Raw genomic sequence first — 20,114 nt, forward strand, 5'->3', positions numbered from 1 at the left:
AAACATCACTGCATTTTGAACACAAATACAAATTGACAATGTATCATAAGTACAGTGTAGTGTCTAATGGCCGCACAAGTGCATGTGATTGACGCTAGATAGAAGCTGTTCAGAAACAGACTCCTGGTTCATTTAAGTGGCATGGTGTCCCAAATAAATAAAGGCCATCCTGGATATTTTCTCAATTAGTTTTTTTTTCTTTAAGAGTTGTCCCAAATTGATTAACTTGTCCAATTAACAGGAATCCACTGTACTGTATATACTCACCCTTTTGTGCATTTCCACCTACAGCAGCAGATTTATATACTAATATAAGATTTTGGTGTTATCTTGGAAATAAGATTTTAATCAACTTGAGAATGATGAAAATTCATTAGTTTTCAGATTTGAATTTGAAGAAATTCAAAGCATTTTAAGAAATTGTCTCTTGAATTTCATTAATATTTCCAAATATTTCTCATGTTTGTGATCAAATAACTTTTTTTTCCTCTTTCTGTGCAGTTATGGTTCAGGAGGACTACCACCGTAACAATCCTTATCACAACGCAGTACATGCTGCTGACGTGACTCAGGCCATGCACTGTTACCTAAAGGAATCAAAGGTAAAATAAGTGTCAAGTGACTGATACTTTCAAGTTTTGTCCCTTGGCTGTTAAATGCAGCCATCAGCAGTATATAGAACCTATTTGAATTCAACTAATTTTCCTAAAATATAGTGATCTGCTGCCATCATTATTTTGTATAAAGAAAGAATGCTGTGATTGTTTTCTCAAATCAATAAGATGAAAAGCATTAACATTAAACATATAACTATGTTTCTTTCCAAATGTACTGATTGATTTATTGATTATTTCTACCGTTTTCTATTTTATTTCAGATTTTGAATATAGTATCTTCGTGTTACCGATTTTATATTTATCCCCTCTTCACAGTGAAACTGATAGGCTAAGTTTATATTGTCTTGAGAATAATCAAAAACAGATATAAAGATGGGAAAACATGACCTCTATGTTCATACAAGGTTTTAAATATCAGAGTTCTTTCTAGAAACTACAATAAAATGCATGCCCAAAATGAAATCTCAATCTTATATTTGTATAAGAAAATAACTAACATTAAAAATATTTACTCCAAATAGTTCCTATGTCTACATATAATAATTTTTCTCGCTCATTTAAAGCAGGTAGTTCCGACCCAGCTATTGTATAAATCTTCTCTCTCCTTCATACTTGTATCTACAATAAAAGGACTCTCCTTGCATGATACTTTCAGGAGAGGCTGGACTGGATCAGGAATTGGGAGGAAGCTTTTTTAATTCGCATGGCATCCACAGCAATACTCAGGCAAAGGTTCTGATACTCGGTTATTTCAGATTTTGAACATTAAAGTAACAGTGGTGGAAGGAGGCCATGTAATTAACATTCTGACCAATATTAGCTTCAAATAGCAATTTGCAATTATCTAGTATGCAATTACATTTTTATATACAGTGGATTCCAGTTAATTGAGACATATTGGGACCAATACATTTTGGCCCAGTTAAGCGTGTGCCCCAATTAGATGAAGTTTCATGGAAATAATTAAAAAGGTATGGGGGGGGGGGGGGGAGAAAAGGCAAACTACTACTTAACTGAGTGACACAGTATGTATTTAAACAAAATACAGAACACATCAAATCACTACTAATACTGCTACAATACTATAAACAATGTTAGTTCTTAATAGCTATTGACAGAGGAATTCATCCAGTATGTATGTTGCTGCATTCTTTTGATTGGCTGTAAGTGAAGAAAATTAACACAAGCACCTAATGCAGATAATGGACTACCTTCAAAATTTAAAGTAAATTTATTATCAAAGTACATTTATGTCACCATATATAACACTGGGATTCTTGCAGGCATTCTCAATAAATCCATCATAGAATAATAACCATAAGAGAATCAATGAAATACACAACCAACTTGGGCTTTCAACCAGCGTGCAAAAGACACTCTGTGCAAATAGAAGAAGAAAAATAATAATAGTAATAATAAGCAAATGTAGCCCCCCGGCCACCCTCAGGGTCGCTTGGCTCGCTGTCGTCTAGGGAAATAGCCCTCGGCCCCGCCAGACTGGGTAATAGTTTGTGTGGATGCTGTGTAATGTACCCCACCCCGCCCAAATAACAGACATACACCAGATACGATTAAATGATTTACAGTTTATAGATATTACTGGAACTATATAATTAATAAAATAAAATATAAAAGGAAAATAAAAGGCGCCACACTTATCAAAGTTCAATCTCTTCGTGCACAAAAACAGTTGGAACTCAGGACCCTTCTTCTTCACCCTGCGACCCCACGGACCGCCTCGACCAGCCGCCTGGGACCAACAACGGTGGCCGACCAGATACTCCACACGAGTCCGTCTCCGTCTCCGTCTCCCCTCCTCACCGAACGCCCCGCTCAGGGTCCGACTCCGTTTGCGGACTCACAGCAGCTGGCCCATTTTCTTTCTTTCTTTCTTTCTTTCTTTCTCTTTCTCTCTCTCTCTCTCTTTCTCTCTCTCTCTCTCTCTCTCTCTCTCTCCCTCTCTCTCTCCCTCTCTCTCTCCCTCTCTCTCTCCCTCTCTCTCTCTCCCTCTCTCTCTCTCCCTCTCTCTCTCTCCCTCTCTCTCTCTCTCCCTCTCTCTCTCTCTCCCTCTCTCTCTCTCTCCCTCTCTCTCTCTCTCCCTCCCTCTCTCTCTCCCTCTCTCTCTCCCTCTCTCTCTCCCTCTCTCTCTCCCTCCCTCTCTCCCTCCCTCTCTCCCTCCCTCTCTCCCCCCCTCCCTCTCTCCCCCCCCCCCCCGCCTTCTGCCCCAAAACCCCGGGCATACAAAAACTTCCAGATACACCAAAATCATAGCAACTATCCCAATTGGTTCATAACATCCTCTTATCACCCCCTAACCCACAACAAGCTGCTAGCGCAAAGCTTTCTCAGCGTTTAACATAACAAAGAAGCATTCCCGATTATAACATAACAAAGAAGCCATTTTAATTGGCCTCCGCAGTAACATAAAAGACGAAACCCCCTTACCAAATAAGCAATAAATATTGAGAACATGAGATGCAGGGTCCTTGAAAATGAGTCCATAAATTGTGGGAAGGTTTCAATGATGGGCGAGTGAAGGTATCCCCTTTGATTCAAGAGTCTGATGGTTGAGGGGTAATAATTGTTCCTGAACATGGTGGTGTGAGTCCTGAGCCTCCTCTACCTTCAACCGGATGACAGCAGTGAGAAGAGAGCTCTGATGTTGGGAGTCCTTGACATTAGATGCTGCTTTCCTGCGGCAATGCTCTGTGTAGATGCGCTCAATGGTGGGGAGGGCTTTACATGTGATGCACTGGGCCATATCCACTATTTTTTTGTAGTATTTTCTGTTCAAGGTCATTGGTATTTCCATACCAGGCCATAATGTAACCAGTCAATATACTCTCCACAACACAGCTATAGATGTTTGATATCGTTTAAGATGTCATGCCAAATTTTTCTAAACTCTCAAAGGAAGTAGAGGCCTGCTGTGCTTTCGTTGTTATTGCAGTCATGTGCTGGGCCAGGACACGTCCTCCAGAATGATAACATTGAGGAATATAAAGTTACTGACCCTCTCCACCTCTGATCCTCTGCGCACTCGCTCGTGAACCTCTTGTTGCCTTCTCCTGAAGTTAATAATAAGCTCCTTGGTCTTGCTTACAGAGGTTGTTGTTATGGCACCATTCAGCCAGATTTTCAACCTCCCTCTTGTATGCTGATTCATCGTCACCTTTGATTCGGCCTACAACAATGTTGTTGTCAGCAAATTTGAATATGGCGTTGGAGCTGTGTGTAACCACACAGTCATAAGTGTAAAGTGAATGGAACAGGGAACTAAGCACATAGCCTTGTGTTGCACCTGTGCTGATCAAGATCTTGGAGGAGATGTTGTTGCCAATCCAAACTGACTGGGACTGCAAGTGATGAAATCGAGGATCCACTTCCACAAAAAGATATTGAGGCCAAGGTCTTGGAGCTTATTGATTAGTTTTGAGGGGATGATGGTCTTGAATGCTGAGCAGTAGTCGATAAAGAGCATCCTGATGTATAAGACCATATAATATGAGTGAGTGTCAGAGTAGAGGGAGACAGAGTGGGAGTGCTTTGGTTCAACGGGGCTTCAGCGGTAACGGGTCAAGGCGAGGTAGGTTGCCTGTGTAGAAGTATGTGTGAGGCTGATGTTCTATGCTCGGTGTCAGATGTGGCAAGTCCTGGAGACACCCAGTCTCCAGGGCGGCCACATCTGCGCCGGGTGTGTTGAGCTGCATCTCCTTGGGGATTGCGTTAGGGAACTGGAGATGCAGCTCGATGGCCTTTGTCTGGTCAGGGAGAGCAAGGAGGTAATAGATAGGAACTATAGACAGGTAGTCACACCGGAGCGTCGGGAAACAGATAAGTAGGTAACAGTCAGAGGGAAGGGCAAGGGTCAGATACTTGAGCATACCCCAGTGGCTGTCCCCCATAACAATAAGTACTCCTGTTTGAGTACTTTTGGGGGGGGGGGGTGGTGGATGGCCGACCTGAGGGAAGCAACAGTGGCCGCGCCTCTGGTACAGAGTCTGGCCTGTGGTTCAGAAGGGTAGGGAAAGGAAGAGGATGGCAGCAGTGATAGAGGACTCTATAGTTAGGGGGTCAGACAGGCGATTCTGTGGATGCAGGAAAGAAACACGGATGGTCATTTGCCTCCCAGGTGCCAGGGTCCAGGATGTTTCTGATCGTGTCCACAATATCCTGAAATGGGAAGGAGAACAGCCAGAGGTCGTGGTACATATTGGTACCAACAACATGGAAACATAGAAACATAGAAAATAGGTGCAGGAGTAGGCCATTCGGCCCTTCGAGCCTGCACTGCCATTCAGTATGGCTGATCATCCAACCCAGAACCCTGCACCAGCCTTCCCTCCATACCCCCTGATCCCTTTAGCCACAAGGGCCATATCTAACTCCCTCTTAAATATAGCCAATGAACTGGCCTCAACTGTTTCCTGTGGCAGAGAATTCCACAGATCCACCACTCTCTGTGTGAAGAAGTTTTTCCTAATCTCGGTCCTAAAAGGCTTCCCCTTTATCCTCAAACTGTGACCCCTCGTTCTGGACTTCCCCAACATCGGGAACAATCTTCCTACATCTAGCCTGTCCAATCCCTTTAGAATTTTAGGAACATAGGTAGGAAAAGGCAGGTGGTCCTGAAAGCAGACAACAGGGAGTTAGGAAAGAAGTTGAGAAGCAGGACCTCAAAAGTAGTAATCTCGGGATTACTGCCTGTGCCACGTGGCAGTGAGTATAGGAATAGAATGAGGTGGAGGATGAATGCATGGCTGAGAGATTGGAGCAGGCGGCGGGGATTCAGATTTCTGGATCATTGGGACCTCTTTTGGGACGGGCATGACCTGTACAAAAAGGACGGGTTGCATTTGAATCTCAAGGGACCAACATCCTGGCAGGGAGTTTTGCAAAGGTTATTAGGGGGAGTTTAAACTAGAATTGCTGGGGGGTGGGAACTGAAATGAAGAGACGGAGCAAGAGGCGGATGGCTCACAAATAGAGAAAGCTTGGAGACAGCGGGGGAGGGAGGATACACAGGTGATAGAGAAGGGATGCGCTCAGACCGATGGTTTGAGATGTGTCTATTTTAATGCAAGGAGAATTACGAACAAAGCAGATGAGCTTGAAGTGTGGATCAGTACTTGGAGCTATGATGTTGTGGCCATTACAGAGACTTGGATGGCTCAGGAGCAGGAGTGGTTACTTCAAGTGCCGGGTTTTAGATGTTTCAGAAAGGACAGGGAGGCAAAAGAGGTGCTTGCATGGCACCGTTGATCAGAGATAGTATCACAGCCGTAGAAAAGGAGGAAGTCATGGAGGGCTTGTCTGTGGAGTCTCTGTGGGTGGAAGTTAGAAACAGGAAGGGGTCAATAACTCTACTGGGTGTTTTTTCTAGACCACCCAATAGTAACAGGGACATCGAGGAGCAGATAAGGAGACAGATTCTGGAAAGGTCTAATAATAACAGGGTTCTGGTGGAAGATTTTAATATCCCAAATATCGATTGGCATCTCCCTAGAGGAAGGGGTTTAGATGGGGTGGAGTTTGTTAACTGTGTTCAGGGAGGTTTGTTGACACATTATGTAGATAAGCCTACAGGAGGAAAGGCTGTACTTGATCTGGTACTGGGAAATGAACCTGGTCAGGTGTCAGATCTCTCAGCGGGAGAGCATTTTGGAGATGGTGATCAGAATTCTCTCTCCTTTACCATAGCACTGGAGGGGGCTAGGAACAGACAAGTTCGGAAAGCGTTTAATTGGATTGAGGGGAAATATTGAGGCTATCAGGCAGGAACTTGGAAGCATAAATTGGGAACAGATGTTCTCAGGGAAACGTGTAAGAAATGTGGCAAATGTGCACGGGATACTTGCATGGAGTTCTGCATAGGTGCATTCCAATGAGACAGGGAAAGGATGGTAAGGTACAGGAACCGTGGTGTACAAAGGCTGTTGTAAATCTAGTCAAGCAGAAAAGAAGAGCTTATAAAAGGTTCAAAAAAACTGGGTAATGTTAGAGATCTAGAAGATTATAGGGCTAGCAGGAAGGAGCTAAATAATGAAATTAGGAGAGCCAGAAGGGGCCATGAGAATGTCTTGGTGAGCAAGATTAAAAAAACCCTGAGACATTCTACAAGTATTTGAAGAGCAAAAGGATAAGACGTGAGAGAATAGGACCAATCAAGTGTGACAGGGGAAAAGTGTGTATGGAACCGGCAGAGACGACAGATGTACTTAATGAATACTTTGCTTCAGTATTCACTATGGAAAAGGATCTTGGCGATTGTAGGAATGAGTTACAACGGGCTGAAAAGCTTGAGCATGTAGATATTAAGGAAGAGGATGTGCTGGAGCTTTTGGAAAGCGTCAAGTTGGATAAGTCACTGGTACCGGATGAGATGTACTCTAGGCTACTGTGGAAGGCGAGGGAGGAGATTGCTGAGCCTCCTGTGATGATCTTTGCCTCATCAATGGGGATGGGAGAGGTTCCAGAGGATTGAAGTGTTGTGGATGTTGTATCCTTATTCAAGAAAGGGAGTAGAGATAGCCCAGGAAATTATAGACCAGTGAGTCTTACTTCAGTGGTTGGTAAGCTGATGGAGAAGATCCTGAGAAGCAGGATTTGTGAACATTTGAAGAGACATAATATGATTAGGATTAGTCAGTGTGGCTTTGTCAAAGGCAGGTCATGCCTTATGAGCCTGATTTTAATTTTTTGAGGATGTGACTAAACACACTGATGAAGGTAGAGCAGTAGATGTAGTGTATATGGATTTCAGCAAGGCATTTGATAAGGTACCCCGTGCAAGGCTTATTGAGAAAGTAAGGAGGCATGGAATCCAAGGGGGCATTGCTTTGTGGATCCAGAACTGGCTTGCCCACAGAAGGCAAAGAGCAGTTGTAGACGGGTCACATTCTGCATGGAGGTTGGTGACCGGTGGTGTGCCTCAGGGATCTGTTCTGGTACCCCTATTCTTTGTGATTTTTATAAATGACCTGGATGAGGAAGTGGAGGGATGGGTTAGTAAATTTGCTGATGACACAAAGGTTGGAGGTGTTGTGGATAGTGTGGAGGGCTATCAGAGGTTACAGCTGGACATTGATAGGATGCAGAACTGGGCTGAGAAGTGGCAGATGGAGTTCAACCCAGATAAGTGTAAGGTGGTTCATTTTGGTAGGTCAAATATGATGGCAGAATATTGCATTAATAGCAAGACTCTTGGCAGTGTGGAGGATCAGAGGGATCTTGGGGTCTGAATCCATTGGACACTCAAAGCTGCTGTGCAGGTTGACTGTGTGGTTAAGAAGGCATACGGTGCATTGGCCCTCATCGATCGTGGGATTGAGTTTAGGAGCCGAGAGGTAAAGTTGCAGCTAGAAAGGACCCTGGTCAGACCCCACTTGGAAACCTGTGCTCAGTTCTGGTCACCTCACTACAGGAAGGATATGTCATCTGTAGAAAATGTGCAGAGGAGATTTACAAGGGTATTGTCTGGATTGGGGAGCATGCCTTATGAGAATTGTTGAGTGAACTCGGCCTTTTTCCTTGGAGTGACGGAGGATGAGAGGTGACCTGACAGAGGTATGTAAGATGATGAGAGGCATTGATAGTGTGGATAGTCAGAGGCTTTTTCTCAGGTCTGAAATGGCTAACATGAGACGTCACAGTGTTAAGGTGCTTGGAAGTAGGTACAGAGGAGATGTCAGGGGTAAGTTTTTTTTTATGCAGATTGGTGAGTGCGTGGAATAGGCTGCTGGCGATGGTGGTGAAGGCAGATACGATAAGGTCTTTGAAGAGAATCCTGGATAGGTACATGGAGCTTAGAAAAAATGAGCTATGGGTAACCCTAGGTAATTTCTAAGGTAAGAGCCTCCTCGGCACAGCTTTGTGGGCCAAAGGGCCTGTATCGTGCTGTAGGGTTCCTCTGTTCCCTGTATAGGAGCAGAAGTAGGCCATTTGACCCTTCGGGTCTGCTCCGCCATTCAATCATGGGCTGATCCAATTCTCCCAGTCATTCCCACTCCCCTGCCTTCTTCCCACACCCTTTGATGCCCTGGCTAATCAAGAACCTATCTATCCCTGCCTTAAATGCACCCAACGACTTGGCCTCCACAGCCACTCGTGGCAACAAATTCCACCCTTTGACTAAAGTAATTTCTCTGCATCTCTGTTCTAAATGGATGTCCTTCAATCCTGAAGTCATACCCTCTTGTTGTAGACTACCCTACCATGGGAAGTAACTTTGCCATATGTAATCTGTTCAGGCCTTTTAACATTCGGAATGTTTCTAAGTGATTCCCCCTCACTCTCCTGAACTCTAGGGAATACAGCCCAAGAGCTGCCAGACGTTCCTCATATGGTAACCCTTTATTCCTGGAATCACTCTCCTGTATCTTCTCTGAACTCTCTCCAATGTTAGTAAAATAAGGAGCCCAAAACAGCACACAGTATTCCAACTGTGGTCTCATGAGTGCCTTATAGAGCCTCAACATCACATCCCTGCTCTTATATCCTTTACCTCTAGAAATGAATGCCAACATTGCATTCACCACCATCTCAACCTGGATATTAACCTTCAGGGTATCCTACACAAGGACTCCCAAGTCCCTTTGGATCTCTGCATTTTGAATTCTCTCCCCATAGTCTGCCCATTTATTTCTTCCACCAAAGTGCATGATCGTACACTTTCCAATATAGTATTTCATTTGCCACTTCTTTGCCCATTCCCCCTGTTACGTACCCCGTAACTGGGTTGCCAAACCAGCAGAAATGGATCACTCAGTTGGAGTCTGGATTACTAGAACTAAGAAAGTTTTATTAAAGAAACAAGTAACACAGTACTCTAATCAAAAGGATAATGAATGCAACAGTTCAGCAATGATAAACATGCATGTACACAGAATTCAGATAACAGGATCAATCAAGCTCTATCGTTGTCTAGGGGTAAATGACCAATTTCAAAGTGACGCAAAGTTCAGTTCAATTTAGTTCAGTTCAGTTCGCAGACAGTGGGGGGAAGGAGAGAGAGGGAGCAAAACAAATGAATATTCAAACGGCTCCCACACACAGACCTTCACAGTCAGCTTTCGTGCGAGCCCTTTGTGATGTCATCTGAGGTCACCGACCATGACCCTTCCGTTTCCAGATACGAATCGTTTCCCTGCGGTGAACCTGGCACCCAAGCAAGGGTGGACACACACCAGGTTCCCGCCGATCGTGCCTTTCCACCCTGAGCGTCTATGGCTTGATCCCGCGATCAGCCGTCCAGAAGCTTCCCACCGACTTGTGAGAGGCGCACCGCTTCCAGGGTCTCGTTACCTCGGGTGTTGTGTGTGTGTTCTGCCTTACCAAACCTGTCCCTTTTTATCCCCCTGCTGGGGTATCGCCTGTCCATCACTTCAAACAGTTCAGGGTTCAAAGGGGAAGCCGCTCTTGACAGCTCTCCTTCCTTCATTAACATCTCCACATGCTGTTCCATTGTTTTCCTTATCTCTCTCTCTCCTGAAGACAGGTGGCAGACCAACTGCTGATTCCACAGGACAGCTAACATCTTAATCTATGTGTATTCTTGTCACACCGCTAACTATCCGAGTCTCTCTGCAGCCTCTCTGTTTCCTCAACACTACCTGCTCCTCCACCTACCTTTGCATCATCAGCAAATTTAGCCACAAATCCATTAATCCCATGCTGGCTTTGGCCTATCTTGTCATGTGCCTCCAGGTACACCGTAATCGCATCCCTAACAATCGATTCCAGCAACTTGCCATCCACTGATGTCAGGCTAACAAGTCTATAGTTTCCTTTCTGCTGCCTCCCACCCTTCTTAAATAGTGGAGTAACATTTGCAATTTTCCATTCATCTGGTACAATGCCAGAATCTATCGATTCTTGAAAGATTATTGTTAATGCCTCCGCATTCTCTCCAGCTACTTCCTTCAGAACCCGAGTGTGCATTCCGTCAGGTCCAGGAGATTTATCCACCCTCGGACCATTAAGCTTCCTGAGCACCTTCTCAGTCGTAATTTTCACTGCACATACTTCACTTCCCTGACACTCTTGAATGTCCGGTATACTGCAGATGTGTTCCACTGTGAAGACTGATGCAAAATACGCACTCAGTTCCTTTGCCATCTCTGCGTCTCTCATTACAATATCTTCAGCGTCATTTTCTGTTGGTCCTATATCTACCCTCAACTCTCTTTTACCCTTTATATACTTAAAAAAGCTTTCAGTATCTTCTTTGATCTTAGTCGCCAGCTTCCTTTCATAATTCATTTTTTCCTTCCTAATGACTTTCTTAGTTTCCTTCTGCAAGTTTTTTAATGCTTCCCAATCCTCTATCTTCCCACTAGCTCTGGCTTCCTTGTATGTTCTCTCTTTTGCTTTTACTTTGGTTCTGACTTCACTTGTTAGCCGCGGTAGTATCTTTCTTCCATTCAAAAATTTCTTCTTATTTGGAATATATCTATCTTGCGCTTCCCTCATTTTTTGCAGAAACTCCAGCCATTGCTGCTCTGCTGTCCTTTCTGCTACTGTCGTTTCCAGTCAACTTTGCCAGTTTCTCTCTCATTCCATTGTAACTTCCTTTATTCCACTGAAATATCGACACATTGGAATTTAGCTTCTCCTTCTCAAATTTCAAAGTGAACTGGATCATATTGTGATCACTGTTCCCTAAGGGTTCCTTATCCTTCAACTCTCATCATCTCCAGATCATTGCACAACACCCAGTCCAGCACAGCTGATCCCCTAGTGGACTCAACAACAAACTATTCTAAAATGCCATCCCTCAGACATTGTACAAATTCTCTGTCTTGAGGTCCAGTGCTGGCCTGGTTTTTCCAATTTACTTTCTTGTTAAAATCCTAAATGATCATCATGATATTGCCCTTCTGACATGCCTTTTTTATCTCCTGCTATAAATTGTAATCCACATCCCAGCTGCTGTTTAGAGGCCTGTATACAACTGCCGTTAGGGTCCTTTTACCCTTGCCATTTCTTAACTCATCCCATAGAGACTCTACACCTTCCGATCCTATGTCATCCCTTTCTAATGGTTTAATATTATTTCTTACACACAGGGCAACACCTCCTCTGCCTACTAACCTTTCTTTCCGATACACCATATATCCTTGGACATTCAGCTCCCAATGGCAGCCATCCTTTAGCCAAGTTTCAGAGATGGCCACAACGTCATACTTGCCAATCTGTAGCTGAATTTCAAGATGGTCCATTTTATTTCTTATGCTGCATGCATTCAAATATAACACTTTCAGTCTAGTATTTGTTGCTTTTTGTTTTAACTGCACCACGCCTCTATTGCCCTGTAACTCATCCCACTGGCTGTGATTATGCCTCATCTCTTGCCTGTCCTTTGTATCATCTCTGTTGACCATAAGATATAGCAGCAGAATTAGGCTATTTGGCCCATTGAGTCTGCTCCACCATTTCATTATGGCTGATCCAATTTTCCTCTCAGCCCCAATCTCCTGTCTTCACCCCGTAGCCCTTCAAGCACAGACCAATCAAGAATCTATCAACCACTGCCTAAAATATACATAAAAGTACTTGACTCCACATGCCTGTGGCAAAGAATTCCACAGATTCACCACCACTTCTCCTCATCTGTCTTCTGAGGAGTTGGTGCAGGGAGCAGGGTTTTAGATTTTTGGATCATTGGGATCTCTTCTGGGCAAGGTGGGACCTGTACAGATTGGATGGGTTGCACCTGAACTCGAGGGGGAGCAATATCCTTGCAGGTAGGTTTGCTAGCATGGTTCGGGAGGGTTTAAACTGCAAACCCCATTTCCAGAAAAGTTGGGATATTTCCCAAAATGCAATAAAAACAAAAATCTGTGATATGTTAATTCACGTGAACCTTTATTTAACTGACAAAAGTACAAAGAAAAGATTTTCAATTGTTTTACTGACCAACTTAATTGTATTTTGTAAATATACACAAATTTAGAATTTGAAGGCTGCAATACACTCAACAAAAGTTGGGACAGAGTTAAAATAAGATTGAAAAGTGCACAGAATATTCAAGTGACACCGGTTTGGAAGACTCCACATTAAGCAGGCTAATTGGTAGCAGATGAGGTATCATGACTGGGTGTAAAAGTAGCATCCATCAAAGGCTCAGTCTTTGCACGCAAGGATGGGTCGTGGTTCACCCCTTTGTGCCAAAATTCATGAGAGAATTGTTAGTCAGTTCAAAAGGAACATTTCTCAACGCAAGATTGCAGAGAATTTAGGTCTTTCAACATCTACAGTACATAATATTGTGAAAAGATTCAGAGACATCTCAGTGCGTAAAGGGCAAGGTCGGAAACCACTGTTGAATGCGCGTGATCTTCGAGCCCTCAGGCGGCACTGCCTAAGAAACCGTCATGCTACTGTGACAATTATAGCCACCTGGGCTTGGGAGTACTTCGGAAAACCATTGTCACTCAACACAGTCTGTCGCTGCATCCAGAAATGCAACTTGAAACTGTATTACGCAAGGAGGAAGCCATACATCAACTCTATGCAGAAACGCCGGCGAGTTCTGTGGGCCCAAGCTCATCTGAGGTGGACCGAAAGACTGTGGAACCGTGTGCTGTGGTCAAATTGAGTCCACATTTCAGCTAGTTTTCGGAAAAAACGGGCGTCAAGTTCTCCGTGCCAAAGATGAAAACGACCATCCAGATTGTTATCAGCGATAGGTGCAAAAGCCAGCATCTGTGATGGTATGGGGGTGCATCAGTGCCCACGGCATGGGTGAGTTGCATGTATGTGAAGGTACCATTGACTCCGAGGCGTATATTAGGATTTTAGAGAGACGTATGTTACCATCAAGGCGACGTCTCTTCCCGGGACGTCCATGCTTATTTCAGCAGGACAATGCCAGACCACATTCTGCACAGGCTACAACAGCATGGCTTTGTAGACACAGTGTGCGTGTGCTTGACTGGCCTGCTGCCAGTCCAGATCTATCTCCTATTGAAAATGTATGGCGCATCATGAAGAGGAGAATCAGACAACGGAGACCACGGACTGTTGATCAGCTGAAGTCTTATATCAAGCAAGAATGGACAAAATTTCCAATTGCAAATCTATTACAATAAGTATCCCCAATTCCAAAACGATTAAAAAGTGTTATTAAAAGGAAAGGTGATGTAACACAATGGTAAACATGCCTCTGTCCCAACTTTTGTTGAGTGTGTTGCAGCCATCAAATTCTAAATTTGTGTATGTTTACAAAATACAATTAAGTTGGTCAGTAAAACTATTGAAAATCTTTTCTTTGTACTTTTGTCAGTTAAATAAAGGTTCACGTGAATTAACATATCACAGATTTTTGTTTTTATTCTATTTTGGAAAATATCCCAACTTTTCTGGAAATGGGGTTTGTAATTTGCAAGGGGGATGGGACCCGGAGCGATAGAGCAGTGAAAGAAGTGCATGGAGTAAAGCCAGATCTAACATATAGAGAGGCTTTGAGGAAAGAGAAGCAGAATAAACGGTGTAAAGGTAATAAGGTAGAAGGGCTGAAATGTGTGCCTCAATGTAAGGAGCATCAGGAACAAAGGTGATGAACTGAGAGCTTGGATACATACATGGAATTATGATGTAGTGGCCATTACAGAAACTTGGCCGGCACCAGGGCAGGAATGGATTCTCAATATTCCTGGATTCCAGTGCTTTAAAAGGGATAGAGAGGGGGGAAAAGGGGAGGAGGGGTAGCATTACTGGTCGGGGATACTATTACAGCTACAGAAAGGGTGGGTAATGTAGTAGGATCCTCTTTTGAGTCAATATGGGTGGAAGTCAGTAAATGGAAGGAAGCAGTTACTCTATTGGGGGTATTCTATAGGCCCCCTGGTAGCAGCAGAGATACAGAGGAACAGATTGGGAGGCAGATTTTGGAAAGGTGCAAAAATAACAGGGTTGTTATCATGGGTGACTTTAACTTCCCTAATATTGATTGGCACCTGATTAGTTCCAAGGCTTTAGATGGGGCAGAGTTTGTTAAGTGTGTCCAGGACGGATTCCTGTCATAGTATGTGGACAGGCCGACCAGGGGGAATGCCATACTAGATCTAGTACTAGGTAATGAATGGGGTCAGGTCACAGATCTCTCAGTGGGTGAGCATCTGGGGGACAGTGACCACCACTCCCTGGCCTTCAGCATTATCATGGAAAAGGATAGAAACAGAGAGGACAGGAAATCTTTTAATTGGGGAAGGGCAAATTATGAGGTTATGAGGCTATAAGGCTAGAACTTGCGGGTGTGAATTGGGATGATGTTTTTGCAGGGAAGTGTACTATGGACATGTGATCGATGTTTAGAGATCTCTGGCAGGATGTCAGGGATAAATTTGTCCCGGTGAGGAAGATAAAGAATGGTAGGGTGAAGGAACCATGGGTGACAAGTGAGGTGGAAAATCTAGTCAGGTGGAAGAAGGCAGCATACATGAGGTTTAGGAAGCAAGGATCAGAGGAGTCTATTGAGGAATATAGGGTAGCAAGAAAGGAGCTTAAGAAGGGGCTGAGAAGAGCAAGAAGGGGGCATGAGAAGGCCTTGGCGAGTAGGGTAAAGGAAAACCCCAAGGCATTCTTCAATTATGTGAAGAAGAAAAGGATGACAGGAGTGAAGGTAGGACCTTCAGATAAAGGTGGGAAGATGTGCCTGGAGGCTGTGGAAGTGAGCGAGGTCCTCAATGAATACTTCTCTTCGGTATTCACCAATGAGAGGGAACTTGATGATGGTGAGGACAATATGAGTGAGGTTGATGTTCTGGAGCATGTTGATATTAAGGGAGAGAAGGTGTTGGAGTTGTTAAAATACATTAGGACGGATAAGTCCCCGGGGCCTGATGGAATATTCCCCAGGCTGCTCCACAATGCGAGGGAAGAGATTGCTGAGCCTCTGGCTAGGATCTTTATGTCCTCGTTGTCCACGGGAATGGTACCGGAGGATTGGAGGGAGGCGAATGTTGTCCCTTTGTTCAAAAAAGGTAGTAGGGATAGTCCGGGTAATTATAGACCAGTGAGCCTTGCGTCTGTGGTGGGAAAGCTGTTGGAAAAGATTCTTAGAGATAGGATGTATGGGCATTTAGAGAATCATGGTCTGATCAGGGATAGTCACCATGATTTATGAAGGGCAGATCGTGTCTAACAAGCCTGATAGAGTTCTTTGAGGAGGTGACCAGGCATATAGATGAGGGTAGTGCAGTGGATGTGATCTATATGGATTTTAGTAAGGCATTTGACAACGTTCCACACGGTAGGCTTATTCAGAAAGTTCGAAGGCATGGGATCCAGGGAAGTTTGTCCAGGTGGGTTCAGAATTGGTTGCAGAATACATATCTTAAAGTTGCTGCTGATGGTTTAGACCTACCGTATGTAGTTCATTTGTGTAACACTTTAAAGGAATTGGACTGCACATACAAGATGAAAATCCTGGTACTTTTTCAGTGATTTAGCACACTGTTAGAAATGCCTTTTGTACCTCAAAATTACAGACACTAGTATTCCTGCACTGTTTTGAGGACAAGTACGACCCTCGTGCTTTTGGAGTGAGAAGAATGATGTAGATTTGTAAAGTATATGTGTAATTGTGAAAATGTAACATTTAGTTTCTCCTTGCAATTAAACCTAGTCATTTAGTTATTGTGACATACTGTATATTTCTTTCAATGAATTAAATAAAATTAGAAACTTATTGGCCTTACAGCAATTTAAAAAATAATGCAATTTACCAACACTTAAAATAAATGTAAACAGTACACTGGTTATGAAAAGGTTAGATGTAATTAATGAGCTTCAGCCATGCCGGACTGATGCCTATCATTCAATCAGCTACAGCTACTCACAGGTAACCTGTGGATGTTTGACTGATGACAATAACTAGGGACTGTGGGGAAATATGTTTATAGTACAGTAAAGAAAGCAATGATGTATGTTCTTAAGCAGCTTGTAACAACCCTCATGAAGCAGAATCTAAACTAATAATTATAAATGAGAATATTTAATTAAATGAAAAACTGCATAAGAGTGATGTGGTGAGTTAGAAAGGATAAGGGGAAAGAATGAGCTCGGGCAAGCAAAAGGGCTGCACCAACTTTTTAGACCACGTGTAGTGGGCAAGTACTGCATTTTCACTTTTCAATGTCTTTAATCTCTCTGCAAGGCACCCATAGAGTGAGGTTTGCAGAGGAGCACGAGTCAAACTCGTGAAATGACATCTATACACAGATTTGTGTATAGTGCAGTTTGCTAATCAATTTGCTTCATAAGTAAATGAATTATAGTGCTGATAATCCTTCATAAGATCCAGGCCAGTGTGTTTATGCAACACACACAATGCTGGAGGAACTTGCCAGGTCAGGCAACATCAATGGAAAAGAGCAAACAGTCAACATTTCAAGCCAAGACCCTTCACCTGGACTGGAGGGAAAAAATGAGAAGTCAGAGTAAGTGACCCTGACTTCTCATTTTTTTGTTCCCCCAACCCTATGATGAAGGGTCTTGGTCCAAAACATTAGCTGTTTGCTGTTTTCCAAAGATGCTGCCTAGTCTGCTGAGTTCCCCCAACGTTTTGTGTATTGCTTGGATTTCCAACATCTACAGATTCTGTCATGTTTATGCTGGTTGTTTATGCTGATTTGTAAAATATCACAATTTAGCATTTCTATTTTAGTTATTCTTGCTTAAATGCATGACTGTCTTTTCCTTTAAAGTTTGCGAAGTCTTTTTCTCCATGGGATATTCTGGTGGGTTTGCTAGGAGCTGCCACACATGACATGGATCATCCTGGTGTTAACCAGCCTTTCCTAATCAAAACCAGTCACTACCTAGCAAGTTTATACAAGGTAAGTATTGATTGAATTTGCTTAAGAGCCAAAATTCATTGTCTTGTTTTAAAAAAAAACTATGTAAGTGAAGAATTAATTACCAAGAAACTGGATTTTATCCTTGGTGTTCCACCGTGCACTAAAACCCAATCCTTTACTTATGGAGTCGTGAGCCAAAACAGGATCCAGCTCAATGTAGTGCAGCTGGGAAACTTTACTCACCACCAATGTCAGAAAGTGTCAAAACCTAACAATCATGGCTTCCATGGTAGAGAGTGGCTACAGTAGAGGTGGAGAAACTAAACCTTGCAAAGGAACATGGAAGCCATGGTGCAGGAGATGGAAGATGTGTGGGGGATGGGTGGATCAGAGGACATCATTAGAAGGACTTGACAGGACGTAGTTACAGTAGGGGCAGGAGGAGAGGAATGATGACAACCGGGAAGAGCACAGTGTGTCAATGCACCTAGTTACATCCTCAAAAAATTCTATGAGATTCGTCAGACATGATTTTCCTTTCACAAATCCATGCTGACTTTGTCCGATGATTTCACCGCTTTCCAAATGTGCTGTTATCACATCTTTGATAACTGACTCTAGCATTTTCCCCACCACTGATGTCAGGCTAACCGGTCTATAATTCCCCGGTTTCTCTCTCCCTCCTTTTTTAAAAAGCGGGGTTACATTAGCCACCCTCCAATCCTCAGGAACTAGTCCAGAATCTAAAGAGTTTTGAAAAATTATCACTGATGCATCCACTATTTCTTGGGCTACTTCCTTAAGCACTCTGGGATGCAGACCATCTGGTCCTGCGGATTTATCTGCCTTTAATCCCTTCAATTTACCTAACACCACCTACTAACATGTATTTCCCTCAGTTCCTCCATCTCACTGGACCCTCTGTCCCCTACTATTTCTGGAAGATATTTTATGTCCTCCTTAGTGAAGACAGAACCAAAGTAATTATTCAGTTGGTCTGCCATGTCCTTGCTCCCCATAATCAATTCACCTGTTTCTGTCTGTAGGGGACCTGCATTTGTCTTAACCAAATTTTTTCTTTTCACGTACCTATAAAAGCTTTTACAATCAGTTTTTATGTTCCCTGCCAGTTTTCTCTCATAATCTTTTTTCCCCTTCCTAATTAAGCCCTTTGTCCTCCTCTGCTGGACTCTGAATTTCTCCCAGTCCTCAGGTGAGCCACTTTTTCTGGCTAATTTATATGCTTCTTCTTTGGAATTGATACTATCCCTAATTTCCCTTGTCAGCCACGGGTGCACTACCTTCCTTGATTTATTCTTTTGCCAAACTGGGATGAACAATTGTTGTAGTTCATCCATGTGATCTTTAAATGCTTGCCATTGTATATCCACCGTCAACCCTTTAAGTGTCATTTGCCAGTCTATCTTAGCTAGTTCACGTTTCATACCTTCAAAGTTACCCTTCTTTAAGTTCAGGACCTTTGTTTCTGAATTAACTATGTCACTCTCCATCTTGATAAAGAATTCCACCATATTATGGTCACTCTTACCCAAGGGGCCTCTCATGACAAGATTGCTAATTAACCCTTCCTCATTGCTCAATACCCAATCTAGAATAGCCTGCTCTCTAGTTGGTTCCTCGACATGTTGGTTCAAAAAACCATCCCGCATTCATTCCAAGAAATCCTCTTACCCTTACCAATTTGGTTCGCCCAATCTATATGTAGATTGAAGTCACCCATTATAACTGCTGTTCCTTTATTGCACACATTTCTAATTGATTCCTCATCCTCCCGGCTAATGTCCTTCCTTTCTATTGCGTTAATCTCCTCTCTAACCAGCAGTGCTACCCCACCTTGTTTTCTTTCATGTCTATCCCTCCTGAATATTGAATATCCCTGAATGTTGAGCTCCCATCCCTGGTCACCCTGGAGCCATGTCTCTGTGATCCCAACTATATCATATTCATTAATAACAATCTGCACTTTTAATTCATCCACCTTGTTACGAATGCTCCTTGCATTGACACACAAAGCCTTCAGGCGCGCTTTTACAACTCTCTTAGCCCTTATGTTGAAAAGTGGCCCTTTTTGATTTTTGCTCTGGATTTGCTGGCCTGCCACTTTTACTTATCACCTTACTGCTTTTTGTTTCTACCCTCATTTTACACCCCTCTGTCTCTCTGCACTTGTTCCCATCCCCCTGTTGTGAACTAACCTCCTCTCTCCTAGTCTCTTTAATTTAATTCCCACCCCCCAACCATTCTAGTTTAAAGTCACCTCAGTAGCCCTTGCAAATCTCCCCGCCAGGATATTGGTCCCCCTAGGATTCAAGTGTAACCTGTCCTTTTTGTACAGGTCATACCTGCGCCAAAAGAGGTCCCAATGATCCAAAAACTTGAATCCCTGCCCCCTGCTCCAATCCCTCAGCCACGTATTTATCCTCCACCTCATTGCATTCCTACTCTGTGTCCTGTGGCACAGGCAGTTATCCCGAGATTACTTCCTTTGCGGCCCTTTTTCTCAACTCCCTTCCTAACTCCCTATATTCTCCTTTCAGGACCTCTTCCCTTTTCCTACCTATGTCATTGGTACCTATACGTACCACGACCTCTGGCTCCTCACCCTCCCACTTCAGGATATCTTGGACGCGATCAGAAATATCCCGGACCCTGGCACCAGGGAGGCAAACTACCA

General features: G+C 43.4%; 1 protein-coding gene across 2 annotated transcripts in view; it reads left to right on the forward strand.

The window, feature by feature from the left end:
* Window positions 1–20,114, forward strand: part of pde7a (phosphodiesterase 7A) — a 170,319-nt gene that overhangs the window by 126,786 nt on the left and 23,419 nt on the right. For both annotated transcript variants that reach the window (XM_072254435.1, XM_072254440.1), the window contains 2 exons: window positions 502–602; window positions 17,327–17,458. In XM_072254435.1, coding sequence (XP_072110536.1) covers window positions 502–602; window positions 17,327–17,458 — 233 coding nt within the window. The remainder of the gene's footprint in view (window positions 1–501; window positions 603–17,326; window positions 17,459–20,114) is intronic.

This window comes from Mobula birostris, chromosome 1, assembly GCF_030028105.1.
Source record: "Mobula birostris isolate sMobBir1 chromosome 1, sMobBir1.hap1, whole genome shotgun sequence".
Taxonomy (NCBI): Eukaryota; Metazoa; Chordata; class Chondrichthyes; order Myliobatiformes; family Myliobatidae; genus Mobula; species Mobula birostris.